Source organism: Chelon labrosus (genome assembly GCF_963514085.1).
Source record: "Chelon labrosus genome assembly, chromosome: 10".
NCBI lineage: Eukaryota > Metazoa > Chordata > Actinopteri > Mugiliformes > Mugilidae > Chelon > Chelon labrosus.
In genome coordinates, this window is record NC_140360.1 from 17,717,747 (window position 1) to 17,736,025 (window position 18,279).

General features: G+C 43.0%; 1 protein-coding gene across 1 annotated transcript in view; it reads left to right on the plus strand.

Annotated features, from left to right (window-relative positions):
• The window catches only part of LOC311494490 (cadherin-4-like), a 247,918-nt gene that overhangs the window by 152,387 nt on the left and 77,252 nt on the right, over window positions 1-18,279 (plus strand). Inside the window, exon 3 of the mRNA XM_084553559.1 lies at window positions 10,123-10,373. Within this exon, the coding sequence (XP_084409685.1) occupies window positions 10,123-10,373 (251 nt within the window). The remainder of the gene's footprint in view (window positions 1-10,122; window positions 10,374-18,279) is intronic.

Genomic DNA, 18,279 nt, shown 5'->3' on the forward strand with positions numbered 1-18,279 from the left:
TAAACGCCGCGCATAAATCGGTGCGACAGGCCGCCATGTCGTTCACAGCCTTGCATTTTTTCACATTCCAGACTTTCGGTGCGACATTACAGCTTTGTCATAACATGTTTAACTCAATTTCACTCAGTCAAATGGAGCTGTCACACACCCTATGGGGACAACATGCCTTTGGCAAGTTTTGACTTTGCTACAATGCTGTACATCACAAAAGCATGTTTGCCTGGAGGCTTTCTGACTTCTGAGTGCTATAAGCGTTTTGTTTTTTAGTGCTAAGAGTTTATAGTGTGTTAATGTCCGGACTAAATACAAAACTTACTTAGTTGGTTTTTCCACTGCGTATAGTTTCAACCACACATTAACACCTCTCCTGCAGATGGTGTGGTCTAATTGTGCAGGTTTTTTTTCCCGTTCCCCCATCCCCAACACCCCGCAACCCCCTCCCTGCCATCTTCCAGGCTGAACAGATGATTACGGCCTCTGGTTTCTCTCTCCGGCCCAAAAGGCTCTGGAGGATGTTCTCATTAACAGGACTTGTCAGAGCAACCTGCTAGCACTGCTAATTTATTTCCCCCACTCACACAAAACATACCATAACCAGACCACACACACACACACACATTCGCAACTCGCGCTCATGCTGGTGGGCTTATTTACCTGGTTACCTCTCAGACAAACACACTGAGACGTGCGTTGGCCTTCCTCTCATTTACCACATATAACTCATGCTCCAGAGGAGCTCCAGGCTCTTAACCTGCTAGACTGCACAACAGACAGCTGCGGCGATGGTTCGAGTCACGTCTCTGAAACTCTGACAAGTGATATATGTCCATTTGTTTTCAAAGCATATGTGTTTGTTTGTGTATACCGGAGCATTTGTTTTTGGGAGGTAGGGGAGACGATGGGCTGTTACACTGCTGTCTGTGTTTGTACCTTAGGGAGCCCTTCACTGCCAGTCTCCTTCAGCCCCCAGCTTCTGTGATTCTCACCATCCTGTTTGTTTGTGTGTGTCTGAGTGAGAGTTTAAGGGTGTTTGCCAGTGTCTATGTGCTACCTGACAGGCTTGGCATATCAGCACGCACCTTATCAAGAGTTGCAGTAAAGCGTTGCCGTATTTCACACTTTCACCCACAGGAGAGATATTCGGACCGCTCATCCCAGGCGCGCGGAAAGACACACAAGTTAAACTATCTGTCCTTTCAGGGTGTGTCCCGTTATCGTCCGCCGGCCCTAAAACACTTTTAGCTGACAGTTTTAAGGCCCATCAGTCATCGGCCCGCTCGTTCAGCCCGCAAGACGGTTCAGTGCTGCTGCGTAATAGAAAACCATCATGTACTCACACACATAATGACACAGATGCCCTCAGGAAGATGTTGTTAGTAATTATCTCTTTCTCCTTTTGCTTGCTTTATGACACAGTACTCTAGCCTACAGGTATACGCACACACACTTATCCAATCGTGAATACATTTACGCACGCACCAATGCCGTCTCCTGGAGATTGCGTTTCTACACAGCTAAACTTCTTTTTTCCAAATTACTTTTGGTGCGGCATAATTGCTGCATTGCATTCAGAGGCAACTTTTTTTGAATGAATGAACAAAACACTCACAAAACACTTTTATGAACCGTATCAGAGTCAGCAGGAGGTATTCGCAGTGGATGTTATGCGTACAAAGCACTCGACACAGATCAGAACCCAGGGTTTGCATCCAGACTGCTGCGTGGTTCGGTTTACGCCATAACAGCACTGATGTCAGAGAAAGGTCACGGTTCAGGTCAGCTGCAAATAGGCATGTTGTGTTTCGAGTCACTGTCAGCTTTGTCTGTATTAAATCACACTGTGATCTTTCCCTAATGTATCCAAAAATATTAAAGGCTACTGGACTTGTAGAGTTTCTTGAAGACTTTTCGCCACTCATCCAAGTAGCTTCTTTAGTTCTAAAGGACTGGTAGGGTGTTGAGGTTTAGACAGGAAGATCGGTGGTTGCTTGAAATACTAGGGTAGCTTTGTCTTTATCTGACAGACGTTTCAGCTTCGCTAAGAATAACCACGTGACAAGAAATGGGTAAAAACTGAGTAACTAGGATAGTAACTAGCAGTAACTAGCAGTTTAGAATACAAAATCCAACAGGCCAGTAAGCCTATGCATCAGTACTATATATTGCTGATGTTTTTACTTGGATCTGTGTCAACAATTTGTCCGTTGGTTGAACTTTCAGCTCACTTTCTATCTCAGGGAAACTTCTGAACCACTAATTGCATGGTTCAGCCACTGTAGTTCCCCATCGGCCCCCAGATTTCAGGGATCACAGCCTGATGGCTGTCTTTCAAGGAAAAAAAAAAAAAAAAAGTGATATAGCCTCTTGCTGTTGAAAAACTATGTTCCTCATCCTCCATACAGATCGTGTAATTACATATGTGTTTTTCTACGGTTTAAAGGCTAGAAGGAGATTTCTGCTTTATTCTCTGACCCCTAAAATTGGAAAACCTAATCTTTTCTTAAAGTTTTGATGGAACGATGTTGATTAGATTTGAGGAATACAGCCTGTATTTCCTCCAGCAGTTGGGGAAAGCAATTTTGTGCTGTTTGCTTCCTTGGGGAAGCTTGAGAAAACAATATGAAAATGATTTCTTTTTCTTTACAACAAGTATATTTGATGCTTGCAGGCAAACACCAAAATAAAAGCAAAGTTGAAGCCTTTGTTTTTTATGTACTACGCTGCCTTATTTTTTAGTCTAGCACATCCACATTTGTCCTTCTGCTTTTCTGTGCGACAGAAAATTTAAAGAGATACGGGGTTTGGTTTTGCATCTGGGAGTTCTTCCTGGGGTTGCTGATAGATAGACTTTTGAGAAGGGACTGAACAGACAAAAGATGTGGAATAAGGTTACGAAATTAGAATGAAACCAATGCAAAATCCTGCAGAGGCTGACTTAAGTCAAAATGCTGACAGGAGCAGTCACTCTCAAGGAGTACAACACTCTTTCAGACGCCAGACCATGTTACACAAACACACATCCAGCCTGCTGCACCCCTCTGTGTTAAGTCCTGTTGGTCCAACTGTATCAGATCTCTTGCTTCGGGGCTTTAGGTGGTGCAGAGATACAAAATCTGGGTCAAGGCTCTGGGGAACGATAACCTATACTGTGCGTCCGAATCCATCACTGAATTTGTAAGCAATCGATGCAAAGAGCGCACTGAACCACAACCGCAGAAAGGCAGGGTAAAAGGCCAAATCATTGCTGTGAGTGACTGAGAGGAACGTAGGGATATGAGCTGTGGTTTGCTCGGCAAATACCTTTTGACAGTGTTAACTGTGTGCGTACTTGCTGTCCAGCCTAGCATGGATCCACCGCTGTGAAGAAAGTTGAGGAAGTTTGTGCTTACTTTCATTCCATCGTTATGTCCTCTTCTATTTTTTTTTCTACGAAGGGGCTTTTGTCTTCCTGGTAGAGGCTTTGTTCTGCCTGATCCCTCTCTCTCTTCCACTGCCGTCCCCCCTTATCACCACTAAAGCTAGCCCTAATTGCCAAACGACTTGGTTTTCTCCCTTTTTCTCTGTGTCTCACTCTGTCTGCCTTTCATTCTCATATCTCACCACAAGCACGCAGTGCGGATGAGAAGAAGTAGAACTTGGATGTGTAATAAAAACAATACAGACTGGGGGAAATATATGAGTGTTTGGTTTTCATTATATGGACGCGTGTGGTAGAGACGTAGCTACATCATCATAACTGCAGGACATTGTGTAGTAATCGAGATGTTCATGCAAAACGCTTTTTGAGGGAGACCTGTGGTTTTTCATTGTGCGTTCATGAATATTTTGCCTTTTTCCCATTTTTCTGAGTCATACAAGCAGTAACATACTGTGATTGTTTGAACCCCTGGGTGCGAGAGTTGCCTGAGAACTGCTGAAGGCCAATCAAGCACTTCTGCGTTTGTTTGGAGGACTACTAATCAGTTATTAGCGAAATGTTGATTAGTCAAAAACGCCTTGGTGGTTGGTCTCTTTATGATTGTTTGATTGTGTCCTTGTGCCTTATTGATTTGTGAGCCTATGCATTTTGCACTCTGGCATATTCAAACATGGCCCTCAGAGCCTTTAATAGATTGTAAAGTCTCCAACACTTCAGTACAATACATGAGTTCCTTTCCTCCTACATCTAATTCAGCCTCACCACTGCCCTTCAATATTGCCTGGTCAGTTTCACAGATCAAAAAGTTTGGGCCACAGAAGTTCAGATCCGGTAGGTAAAATTAAACTAGGTGCACAGACAAAAATATCTTCACGGTTTCAATTTATGATTAGCCAGCAAGTGCGCATGCCAAGTCTCCAGCAGCTCTGAGATCTGGCAGCCTGTTAACACTAGTCGAACCCCTTCCGTGACTAACCAGCCACGGCTGCAGCAGCAGACTCTTGATTAGCCGCCCAACAGCGCCTCCGCTCTGAAAGGGGCCAATCTAGATGGTCAGGTGGATAATTAATTTTACATTACATTTTCGCTCTGTATATAAGTGTGACTTGTGGACCCGACTTAATCAGAATAATGGTAATGCTCTACAGCTGGCTGGAAAGTGTTAGTACCAGTTCCAAACAAATTAGAAATATTCAGCATGTTTTCAAGTGGCTTTAAATGTGAAAACTGACTTGAACTCAAAGATATTTTTGCCAGATCCATGCAGTGTTTTCAAGGAGGTGGTCAGACCTCCGTACGGGCAGACACAGCCGTCTTTGTCTGCACGCCTATCCTCATTTGCCGTCTCGCATTCATTCTTTTAACATTTAATGTCAAACAACAGCAATAACAGTTTGGATGTTAAAGCAAACCAAGAGAGTGTCTTGGGGTAAAAAAAAAAAAAAAAAAGTCGCCAAGCTGCATCTACAGCCTGATATCTCATGCTGACATTTTGGATTTTCACTCTGGGAAAGTGGAGTGCTGAAGCGAACTGTATTGATGTTCAGCCAAACAAAACACAGAATAAAGCTGCTTAATTTTACATAAGACACCACAGGCCATCCATACCCAGGACAAACACAACTCCACACTACACATTCGTTTTATGGTACACAATCTGCTGCATAAGCACATCGCTGCTGTATAGGCAAGGTTGGAAAAGTTCAGAGGTACAGTTGCTGGGAAGTTGTTACATGGCCAAAGTTTTAAAGACCCTAAGTGGGAACATTATTTTTAAGAACACAAGAAATATTACACTGTTATTATTCATGTACACAGTCCACATTCATGCCTTGTGCTTACTGATGGACACACAAAAATATTAAATAAAACCTCCATTGGCTGTTGGAACTCAAGGGAGTTAAATACTCTGTAACTGTGTTACAAGTGGTTATTGAATTTGTTGTGCTCTTGTTGTTGGCAAACTTTCCAAGTGCAGATAGACATAAAATACACTAAAAACATTAAAACAATCAGCAAACTGAACTGACATAAGCAGGTTTGAAAAGTAATACAAGCTTTGCTCTGGTGCATATTTGACCGGTAGCTTCTGCTGTAATGTAGCATTTAAGGCATTTGTACTTTTCACTATGTATACATTTTCCATTTCTTTTCATGCAGTGTATATTGAAAACTGTGGTTTGATCTTTCAGTCTTGTTCCTGGATATTGATACAAAGACTGAAACGACTCTATATCCAGTGCATGTTCCCTCTCCGTTTTTGTGTGTGCGCGACAACTTTCACACCGTGAACATTTTTGTAACAGGAGCTGGTCGCTGCCATCAGCCTTTGAAGGTGTCTGGGAAGGATAGAGAGATGAGCCACTCTCCATGATTGGCTTAAAGCCCGTTGGGCTTCTAACATAGCTCAGCTTAAAACAGCCTTCCTTCACAAGTTTGTTCTCCCTTCATAGTCCGTCAGTGGACAGTGGACCTAGCTCTGTTTAGTCAGTCACTGCGGGCCTAGCCCACTGTAGAACTCCGCTCTACTCTGATTAGACTGCATGCTCCCCATGGTGCCTGTGATCAGTGGCCATACTCGTCTCTCACCATCCATCTCTTCATCCTGCCCTCTGTTTCCATCTCTCTGAGCTCCATTGCTCTCCCTTTGTCACTCTTTTGCTCTCTTTTTCTCTCCACTCTCATTCTATCCATCTATCCATCTGTCCTGATCTCTCGGGAGGCCAGCCCAATTAACCTGTTTAAACAGCCATCTGAGCATCCCGTCCATTCCAATGTGGATGTGTGAGTGGAAGCCAGTTCACTGAGCCCACTGCCAGCCCCCCATCCATTCCCCTCCCCAGTCTCCACCTAACCTCCCAGTCCTCGTTCCTCCTCCTCCTCCTCATCCTCCTCCTCCTCTTTCTACTTCCTTCTCTCTTGTCCACAATGAGGCTGATTGAAATAGGGATCAGTGGGATCCAGTACTGGTAAAAGTGGTTTCTTTACTGTTTTGTAGGGCAGGGTGACATCCGATGCACTCAGTGCGCCAGTTTAAATGACTGCAGCAATAAACCCAGCTGCCCCAGGAGATATCCACTTTAGCATCTGCAATCTGCCTACGAGCTTTTTTGCACTTTCTTTTCTCTTTAATGTTCTTCCATTCATTTCACTGTCTCTCTGAATGCCACCACCGTCCCCTCATCCATCTCCTTTTCTGCCCTTCCCTTCTCCCCCTTTCCTCTCACCTTCTTCCTGTAACTCTTCTGCTTTCTCCCTCTCCCCTGACTCTATCCCTTTCTCACCTCCCTTTCAACACTTGTCAGCTACTTCCTGTCAGGCTGTCCAGAGAACACCACAAGAAGGTCATATCTCTTTTCAGCGTTCCTCTCCTCCTTGTCCTTGTCTTGTTGGTGGGAGACAGAAACTGTAATTAGAAAAGTGAGGGGGGGAAAAAAAGACATCAAGATGAGTTTTGATTTGCGGTAGCATCCAAGCAATACACATAGCACCATTTCGCTGTCTTCCAGACAATTTTGATGAACAATTCATTAAATATATCGCTTTCCTGTGTGGCAGCAGACACTTAGCAAAGTAAAATTCGTAACATTTCAGAAGTATAGTGTTCACATTGACTAGAGAGCAAAGAAATGCTGCACTGGCTGTTTGGCACACTGGGGCGTCTGTCTTATTTGCCAGATCAATGCACAACCTGGGCACACAGCTTTAGACCACTTGTACTGTGCCGTTGGGCTTTATTGCTTTGTTGCTGCCCGATTTTTATGATCTCTCTTATAGCAGTATTGACCCAACTGAGTGAAAGAGGAGCTATTGGAGGTCTGCGTGTGTGTTGGGGGGAAACTGGCACAGTCTTTTTCTTTAATTGGTGCGAGAACAACACCGTCTGGGGACTCTACGAACAACCTGTCATTCCATTTGCGTGTGGGTACCGGTGCAGTTAGTTCAGCTTGTCATTGTTAAAACATGATGGCAATCATAGAAAATAAATGTCTGCACACGCACAGGGATTGATTGATACAGCACACGCACACTAAACAAACAAACACAACTGAATTCCTGGACTTTATTGTAAGTTTTTATTTTACTTTTGTAAATGTACTTTTTTCAGCCGACAAGCAGACAGAGTTGCATATAAAACCCCCACACTAGTTTCCAGCTTTAAGTAACCGTACTTCCTTGCCTGCACACAGCTTTAATAATCCATCTGGTTTAATATTACATTGAGCTTTAATAATCCATTTGTCCATTCGTTAGCTGTATCTGATATGATGCACTCTCGTACTTTTCACTTGCAGGGTCAGTGGGACTGACAACCAAGGCATGTATAGGAATACAAATATTTTTACACATAGAAAACCCCGGACTTTCTCACCACGAGGTCCCACCTGCTGCAGAATATGCTACCTCTGTAGTTTAAGCACAGAATATTATTACTGATAAATGCACATGTTATTTTTCATAATGAACTCTTTTTTATATGTTAGTGGAGACCCAAGAGTGCATCTAGGATGTATTTAAAGCTGAGCAAGATACCCCTCCTCTGTTACCCCTTCTCTCAGTATAAAGCTGCAGCCTACAGGCCTCTACCAGCCATAACCGCAATACTGCTGCACTGTTGGCTGTGTGCCTGGCTCAGAGAGAGAAGAGACAATAATTGGGGGACAGCGAGGGAAGGGGCAACAGACCACCTGCTGCTTGTGTTTCTTTTTTTTTTTCTCCTCTGGCGTTTGAATGTTTCACAGATACATGCGCTCAGAAATACAATAAAGAATGCTTTGAGTTCGATTTATTTATTTTTTTTACTTTTTGCTTCCTGTCATTGTTAATGTATTCAGGCAGCCTTCCAGATTTCTATTTGCACAGACACATGTTTGCCAACTGGTGTGTTTGTCGTTATTGTCGCCGCCGCCTTCCAAAGCTAATCTTTGGAAATCTGCAAAAATAATGGTAGAGTGGAAGGAAGATGGGATTAGACAAAAAAAAAATAAAAAATGGAGAAGCAACAAACAGATAACAGCGAGCAATGTTTTTTAGGGGTTTGTTTGGGGTAGAAATGTTGAACAATGCAAAGAGAACAAAACAATGCGGTGAACGGCAGAAGCTTTACTGGCTCTTGTGTAATCCGTCTCTTACATCTTGTCCACTTCTGTCTCGACGAGGACCCTTGTGGACTTAGTGGACAGAGTGATGTCGGTGAGCCGTCCCCTCTGACAGAGCTGTGAGTGACTGTCTGGACATGTCATGGCCTTAGATCGACAGTACAGAGGTGATTATAGGCTGGCCAGAACAGAAAGCCAGATATACGCACAGTTAACTTTCTGTACTGAAAAACCTCGCTTCAGCGAGCTACCGCCAGTGAGCTACCGGCCTCAGCTCAGGGTTTCTTGCGAAATGTGTGCAATTGTGTTCCTTGAGGGGGGAATGAAGTTAGGATGGGAGGGCAGTATGGACAACATTCTTCTGTGAGTCTTCTTTTCGTGAACTGGGTATCTAAGAGATCAAACATGAGAGCATACTGAGCCGGGTTACAGTGCAATATTAGAAGAACACAAAACTCTTGAGGTTATCTGGATGCTCTACTGGTTACATTTCGCTTTGCATTGCCTGTTTCTAGTCGATAGTTTGTGTATAGTGCAAGTTGCAACAAACACCTTATTTCTTATTTATATCATCATATCAAATACTACATGATACACGGGTCAGGTTTTAAGTTCCCTTAAGCCCATATGCAACGTACACTTTATAAAAACTTCCCTTCAGAAAATTCCAGCAACACGACGTTTGTGATTTGACTTCACCCGCAATAAACCTGACCGCAGAGAGACGGTTCAAATCCTCCTTAAGCCGTTCCCCTAATAATGTACCTTGCGGTGAGACAGTGAGGTGTCGACCGTCTGTGGTTTTCGTGTGTGCCTCCAGTTTATCTCATCTCGGCGTAAACACCGAGCGCAGAAAGTAGAGGATGGGACGACCCGTGTGGCAGTCATGTTGAAGGCAGATGACCTCATGGCTAAGAGCTGAGTCCAGCTGCCAGAGATAACTGGAGGAAGACAAGAAATACGGCGATTTGGCCTTCAGATTAAAGGCTAAAGGCATTGTATTTGTCACTCAGGGAAAAGCATAGTGCCGTTAAATGCCACAACATTTCAGGACATAGCAGTAGAGTTTAAACATTTATGGAGCATACTATACATAAAGGACTATCAAGAATCCTTTATATTTTGTATTTATCAAGTGTTTTCACTTACATTACGGACACATGTTTTATTTTTCTGTTATTCTAGCAGTTATTTCAATTACAAGCCCTCAGCTATTCATCTCCTCTACAATAACGGCATGCAAGATCGCTTGGCAGTGATTCGCTCATGCGTCTCCTGAGAGCGATCCCCAGGAGTCTAATCCTAGTGACATTTTGACCTTATAACTAATGGAGAGTAAATTTTGAGATGCTTCTGTGTCAAACAAAGCAATACTAATACAATCTTTGTTTTGAGTTTTCACTCTACTGTTTACCTCCTCCTGAGATGTGTGCACTGCAGATGTATTGTGTGTGTGTGTGAGTGTGTGTGTGTCTGTGTGCGTCCAAGTCCGTGAGTTAGAAAAACTGTTTCTCCTGCATTTCTACCTGTCATTGTTTGTGCTGATTGAATTTCTCAGTTGATACAGCTGTAACTGGTACTCTTTTATTGAGTAGTACATTACAGTGTTCTCAATTCTCTTGTCTGCAGTGAAGTTTGACGACTGCATGGGGAATGAAGACGTGGCTTTCCAGAGCAGTGACCCCATCTTCAGTGTGCGGACAGATGGATCCATCTTCGCCCAGGCAGAGGGAGCCAGCCTGGAAGAACCGGTCCAGTTTAAACTGACTGCGAATGGCCCGCACACTCATGTCTGGGAGACTGTGGTCCAACTGGCACTGGTTGACCCGGCGTCGCCTCAGCTAACTGAAAATGAGGTGAGGTTGCAGACTCAGTGAGAACGATCACACAGAAATATCATGCTTCAAATTTCAATTATCATCCCAGGGTTTCTGCGTCCTGTCACATATTTTTCCAGTGGTCTGGTGATAGTAACAGCCAAGAATCAGGTCAAAACTCCTTGGGGTTTGGGGGGGGGGGGAGAGAGAGAGAGAGAGAGAGAGAGAGAGAGAGAGAGAGAGAGAGAGAGAGAGAGAGAGAGAGAGAGAGAGAGAGAGAGAGAGAGAGAGAGAGAGAGAGAGAGAGAGAGAGAGAGAGAGAGAGAGAGAGAGAGAGGGAGAGGGAGGGAGGACTGGAGCAGAAAGAAGTCGCAGTCGCACACAGTTAAAAGTGATAGAATCACAGTGCCACTGGGGGAGAGTATGATTCCCCTCAGCCATAAGCTGTTATTGGAAAACATCCTGCGCCTTGGATATCACGGAGGTTCTTGGTTCTTCCTTCTCTATCTAAAAGCTGTCAGAGGTCAGGTGAAGAGAGAGCAGCCCCGAGCTTAACTGTCCCCCTGACTACAGAACCACAGGGCCAGATCTGTTAGTAGTCAGTGTCAACCCAAGCACTAATCAGATTCAGAAATGGCAATGCAAATAATTAGGAGCCTGTGTTTAGTAACTCAAAGGGCAATTCTAGATCTCATTCAGATCATTGGCCTACGAGGTCCTGATGAGATCCAGTCTGTGTCACATACGGGGAACAATGACTGACAAGGATCCACTTAGTCTCAGCGGGCGATCTTAGCTTCATGTGGGACTCCAAGCCACTGCAAAGATTTTGTAGTAGTAGTGTGCTTTAGTAAGAATTACAGTGGCTATAATGTGAAAGGTTTTGGTTTCAGTGACCACAGAAAATTATATATAGCTTGTGTTAGAGTTTCTTTCAGCTCATTGTTTCAGTTTGACAGCCCTGTCACCCACGCTACCTGCCCAGAACTCGCAAACTAACAAAGTTAGTGGATACAGTAGCTGGTGAACATAATGGAAGATTTAGCATCTTTCCCCGGGATATGACGGAGGCGCAAAACAAATCAAAAAGGAAGGGTAATGTTTCACGTACACTTGCCAGGTGGCCAGAAACCCAACTCTAAATGAATACTAATGGCGGGGTTGTATCCCGCACCAGGACATAATTCTAGGACAGTCACAGTCAACAGAGGGACGTTTTCAAAAAGATAGTTGGGTTTTCTTTGCAGTCTAAATGGTCTATGGTAGTGTCCATAGACCATTTAGACTCACTGGATTGTATGGTTTGAACTTCAGTATTATAGTGTTTCAAACAACCCACTATTTCCGGTGTCAAATATTATGGCGATCTTTAGGAGCCATGAATAAGACAGAGCAACAATGAAAGAGCTAGACCTAGTCAGAGGTCAGAAATATGCCACGAGTTGCAGCAAACGTATGAGAGCGGCAGCGTGTTGAAAGAAAATGTGATGTTTCATTATGGAAATGGTGCTTTGTGGCGTGCTCTGTTGAATAATAACTTCCAGATGTCTGGGTAGCCAGGGGCTGGCTGATATCAAAGCGTGCAGGGGCGTGGAGGGGAAGAGCTGGGACCACCGCCAGCTGGCTAAGGCGAATGGCACCAGGGCTGGGGGGGCCACATCCATTTCACACTCAGTGACTCCTGTTCACATAGCGTTAGTGTGCGTTAGTGTGCGTTAGCGCTTGTGTCTGGCATGTGCATTAGAGTGTTGTTTTACTGTGAGAGATTATTTTGGATCAAATGTGAATTATTCTAATTCTAATTCTAATTCTACATTTTCATGGCTGTGTATGGCCTATGTGTGGTTTTGTCTTGGTTTATGGTGTAAAGTGTCTAATGTTTAATCTGTGTCGGGCTGCATCCCAAAGTTTGTGTGCCCTCTCTGCGTTGGATTAAGGGAAATAACTCAACCTTAAAATCTCTAGAATCTATGAAGCTGTTTTAAAAGAAACTCTGATATCTAACCCCGATTCTCTCCAACTCCTTATCCTCCATCTCTCATAATAGTTTCAATAAATGCACAGACATCTCTGCTTAACCTGATTTTTTTTCAGCAATTTCATCACCTTCCTGTATACTTTCACCGTTTCTGCGCGAGTGTGAATAAGAAAGACCGAATTGAAGCTGCAGGGTTTGATCAGACTTACACCATGGCTTGAGAAAAGCCCGCTTAAGCCTTTTGCAGCAGTGATGGGCATAGCTCTTTCTACGTATGTCTCTGTCTCTCTTTTTTTCCCCCATCTTTTTCTCTCTGTATTTCTCCTCAGGGAACTCACTAGTACCTGTTAGCATGTGTAGATAAAAGGATCTGGAGCATGACTTATTTAGGCAGGGCAGAGGGGAGGGAAGGAGGGGGGGTCACATCTGCTTCTGACAACCCTTCTCCTGCCCCCCCTCAATCCATCCCAAACATGTCTTGTTCCACCTCCCCTCGCCACACTGGTGGGATGTGGGGCAACCATCCCCTGCAGTCAGCCCCACTAAGCCTTCCTCTCTCTGAAGAAAAAGAATACATTTGTCCAGAACCAGCTCACATCTGTCTCATCCCGCTCTGCTGACAAACCCTGTTTGCGCACACCGGCATGTTGTGCTTGGCAGAGGTTAGGCTCCTGAATATGGACTGAATGCAAAACATCTGTGCATGTTTCAGTGAACTTGTCACACAGAACAGCAAATACGAAATATGGCAACATGTGTTCAGGAGGCTATCTGTTTCTCGTATAGACTGGTAAGACAGTACAAGCGGAGGAGAATAGACGGTTGGAGCCTTCGGGGCCGCGAGCATGGGAGCAAACAGCTCAGAGTATGATCAAGATTTTGCCCGTTCTAGGGGATATAGCACCCCTAGTGGTGAACATAGGACATGCTGCTTCACCTCAACTGGACACACAAAGAATTTAAACAATGTAAAGTTTATTCATAATATAATATAATATAATATGATATAATATGATATAATATAATATAATATCATATAATATTTTTTTTACTGTGTTTATTGTTTTGGGGGGAAAAAATCCTTTCAAAATGTGTTATTTTTCCTTTTTCTACTTTACACATTTGCATGAATAACTTTGAACATTCTTTTTAAAAAAGAAATAATGCAAAAAACATTATTACTGCAGGTAAAATACAATGAATGCACTTCAGATTAAAAGCTCTTGATTAAATCATACAGTCCTCCAGCAGGTAGCGTTTCCCCAGTTATAATAACTGAATTTTTCATGTTTGGATTATAGTTTCTGAGTCCTTGAGATCTCCACTATATTGGTTTAACAGTAGAAATTGAGAGTTCATACTTGATCTTGAAAATGATAGTTGAAATTTGTATTACATGAGATTATACCTATTGCTGTACATCACTATTGTACAGCCAATATATTTAATTGTGCAAATTATACATTAGCAATGTGTCTGATGGCTGAGCGTGAGATTGCTGTTGCTCATGATGAGTAATTCAGAGAGTATTAACCACCTGACTGGGTGGTTCAGCTCAGTTTCGTGGTGTGTGTTTGCAGTAGCATTTATTTGGTGGCTCAGATGCAGACAGATGTTTTTGAAGAAGAAGAAAAATCACTTAGAAACCCATTGTAGACGGACTGCCAGGATCAGACGGCATGCGCACAAAGCTGGCAACAATAGTGAACATAATGAGGCACTTTGTCAAAGAACTAAGGAGCCGGATCACTCTCAGGATTTGGTGGAGACCAAAAACTGAGCTAAAAGGGCAGCGGGTATTGTGCCTACTACTACCATCAATATGACTCAGAAAGAACGCTGATGTTGCTTGGAGTGTGAGTCTATGTATGTCCAGTTAGCTAACAGCCATATCAAGCACAGCTCAAAATATAGTCAAAGGACAGTGTTGCCATTTTAAATCATAACGGTTGACATTTCAACCCTCTGAGACATTTTACTATAAGACAACAGATCTTCCCATTGTGGTCAGGTGGAGCAGGTTATCTTGTCATTTTTTCAACCTAATGCTAAAATATGATCTCCACCTGTTTTACAACCTCTCCCTTTGCACCGTTACTCAAAGTGCCTTGGCTTGCACAGTACAAGATGTCTGAAACATAGCACTTGGCTGATGAAACTGAACATGACACCTTAGCCCATGCCCCTCCGCACCCCGCACCCATTTCCACCCACACCAACATACACTATATTACCAAAAGTATTCGCTCACCCATTCAAATGATCAGAATCAGGTGTTCTAATCACTTGGCCTGGCCCCAGGTGTATAAATTCAAGCACTCAGGCATGCAGACTGTGAAACAAGACATTTGTGAAAGAATGGGCCGCTCTCAGGAGCTCAGTGAATTCCAGCGTGGAACTGTCATAGGATGCCACTTGTGCAACAAATCCAGTCGTGAAATTTCCTCGCTCCTAAATATTCCACAGTCAACTGTCAGCTCTATTATAACAAAATGGAAGCGTTTGGGAAAAACAGCAACTCAGCCACGAAGTGGTAGGCCACGTAAAGTGACGGAGAGGGGTCAGCGGATGCTGAAGCGCATAGTGCAAAGAGGTCGCCGACTTTCTGCACAGTCAATTGCTACAGAGCTACAAACTTCATGTGACCTTCAGATTAGCCCAAGTACAGTACGCAGAGAGCTTCATGGAATGGGTTTCCATGGCCGAGCAGCTGCAGCCAAGCCACACATCACCAAGTGCAATGCAAGGCGTCGGATGCAATGGTGTAAAGCACGCCGCCACTGGCCTCTAGAGCAGTGGAGACGCGTTCTCTGGAGTGATGAATCACGCTTTACCATCTGGCAATCTGATGGACGAGTCTGGGTTTGGAGGTTGCCAGGAGAACGGTACATTTCAGATTGCATTGTGCCAACTGTGAAATTTGGTGGAGGAGGAATTATGGTATGGGGTTGTTTTTCAGGAGCTGGGCTTGGCCCCTTAGTTCCAGTGAAAGGAACATTGAATGCTTCAGGATACCAAAACATTTTGGACAATTCCATGCTCCCAACCTTGTGGGAACAGTTTGGAGCGGGCCCCTTCCTCTTCCAACATGACTGTGCACCAGTGCACAAAGCAAGGTCCATAAAGACGTGGATGACAGAGTCTGGTGTGGATGAACTTGACTGGCCTGCACAGAGTCCTGACCTGAACCCGATAGAACACCTTTGGGATGAATTAGAGCGGAGACTGAGAGCCAGGCCTTCTCGACCAACATCAGTGTGTGACCTCACCAATGCGCTTTTGGAAGAATGGTCAAAAATTCCTATAAACACTCTCCTCAACCTTGTGGACAGTCTTCCCAGAAGAGTTGAAGCTGTAATAGCTGCAAAAGGTGGACCGACATCATATTGAATTCTATGAGTTAGGAATGGGATGGCACTTCAGTTCATAGAATGAGTAAAGGCAGGTGAGCGAATACTTTTGGTAATATAGTGTATATACACACCATATGCCATGTTGCTTGACACATTTTCTTTAAAGGAGCCTTAAAAGCTTTTTTTTTTTTTTTTTTTTTCCTGTGCGTCCATCTAATGAAGTCAGCCTTGAAAGCATTGTTTCTACTGGCAGATACAAGCCAACCCTCCGAGGGACCTTGACCAGCCAAGAACAAACAGAGGAAGAGACAAAGAGAAAACACTTTTTATAGACTGCATCATACAGGACCTTCAACTTTCAGTACGTGCCAGGAGCCATTGCCATCTTCCAACACAGTAGCCTGCTCCTATGTTGTATTTTATTTTTTTATTCTCAAATGTCAACTGCTGAAGCGGAACTATGAGGCTCAAGTCATAGTCACATAAAATGAAAAACTGGAACACTACCTTCTATGTATGTAAATGTGTGGTGATTGAACCTCTTTTTTTTTTTAATGCTCACAATCTCTCAAGGCTAGATTTTTCTTGTACTGTCACTTGAATGAACTCCTATTCACCTGCATACATGTTACATATATTGACGCACACGCATGCATAGAAACATTTGACATGGATATGCAAATATTCTCTGCTTGTTTTTCCCCACACCATCACTCTTCTCCACCTCTCCTGTTACATACAGTTGTACGATGTACAGTCGGTACGATACGATACGATACGATACGATACGATATTGATCCCCAAAGGGTAAATTTAGGTGTTACGGTAGGGCAAGACAGTGCAAAAATACAAGTTAGATAAAAAACAGAAATAATATAAGGAAAAAAACTAAACAATGTAAAATACAGAATGTATTAAAGGTACAAGAAATAGTTGTTGTACCAAGCTTTAAGTAACTAAAGTTACATGAAAACCAGCCAAAGTTAAGTAACAAAAACACACACAATGTAGAGGTTGGAAAGTGGAGGATGTATCTAGACTATAATCCGTTATTATAGTTTGCTAACGCTAGCAAATTAATGTAATACACACTCCCTGATGCACCAAGCAAAGCCGTTTTAACTGCAGGTGAGACAAGTTAATAGCACCTGCCTACCATTGATACTGGAACTGTATGATGATTATTCCCCCTGTCCTTGATTTGTAGGGTAGTCTACACCTTTTAAATGTCTCGTTAGGGCACCACCTCCTGTTATCGTAGGAAGAACACGGTTTAAATCAATTTATCAGTCTCAGTTAAATAATTTGCATATCTGAAGGAGTGAATCCTTTACTACAATTTGTACCAGTCATTCTCTGCCGTAAAATAACATCACAAACAACTTCTTAAGTGTGAACAAATATTTATTTAATAAAGTGACAACTATGAATAAATGAGGGACTAATAGAATATAGGAGTGTAATCAAATGAACGAATATAATAAGGTATGAAATAGTTAATTTCTGGAGCGATGGTGAGAGATGGAGATGTTGTCCTAAACTAAAGGGAATAGATTTGATACCTAATCTAATCAATCTTCTCTAAAAGATGTTAGTAGGGAGTTTCAAAGTAGTGACACCAACTCTTTGTCTTAAGCGGTAGGAACGATTAAGCCTACTTTTGTAGAGTCTTCTCGGCGTCGGTGATGGCGGAGCGTCGGTGTGACGAGATGGTGACGAAGCGGCACAGCTGATGCAGGTCTCTCTTGGACCGGTAGATAGGACTTGTTGCTTAATCTGCAACTCCAACACCCAGCTTTGCTTGAGAGCGCTGTAGGTGTTCAGTCAAAGGATGATGACACTTGGCAATGTCTTTGTATTTGAAGAAAGAAACTGGATCGTCACGTCTTCTTGATGTCGTTGCTATGGCAACAGCTTATTGATTTCTTGATCCGTCGAAGAGATTGGGTCTTTCTCTGATATCCCAGCTGACTACGCTGGCTAACTTATAAACGATGTTGGTTAGTACTTCGGTTCGTAGAGTATAAAAATGAATAAAGCTAGAAAAATATTTAAGTCACTATAAAAATCGTACGTCGGGGAAAACATCCGACGAGAAACAAACAGAGCTTGAAAAGGACCGTATTGTCAATATTCAAGTTGTTCTTAAAGTTACTAAGTATAAACGTGACTAAGTACGTAAAGAAGAAGACTAAGTAAAACGTAAACAGTGGAGAGTTGAAAGTGCGGAGAAAGTGCGGCGGAAAGAGCGAAAGTATAAAAGTCCTAAAAGTGCGGAGAAAGAGCAGCGTCTCTCTGGTTTTATGAGTTAATTATTCAGGGCGTGTTTTGGATCGGGTTTCCAGAATCTTCGCGCGGAAAGAGAAGAGAACGCCTTCTCTTTTGTCTTGAGGTGTCTTATTGCCTGATCTTCTTAACCTATTTTATATTACTAAATTTAATCATTCCATCACTCATCATGGCTCGTTAGCAATGTTTTCCGTATGCGACAACACTCAACATTACAACATGACAAGATGACGTATCAGAATGACTACATCAAAGTAACTCAAAAGCATCAATAAATTAATAAACTCAAGTTCTCTTTACATTGACATTTTGCTAATAAAAGGTC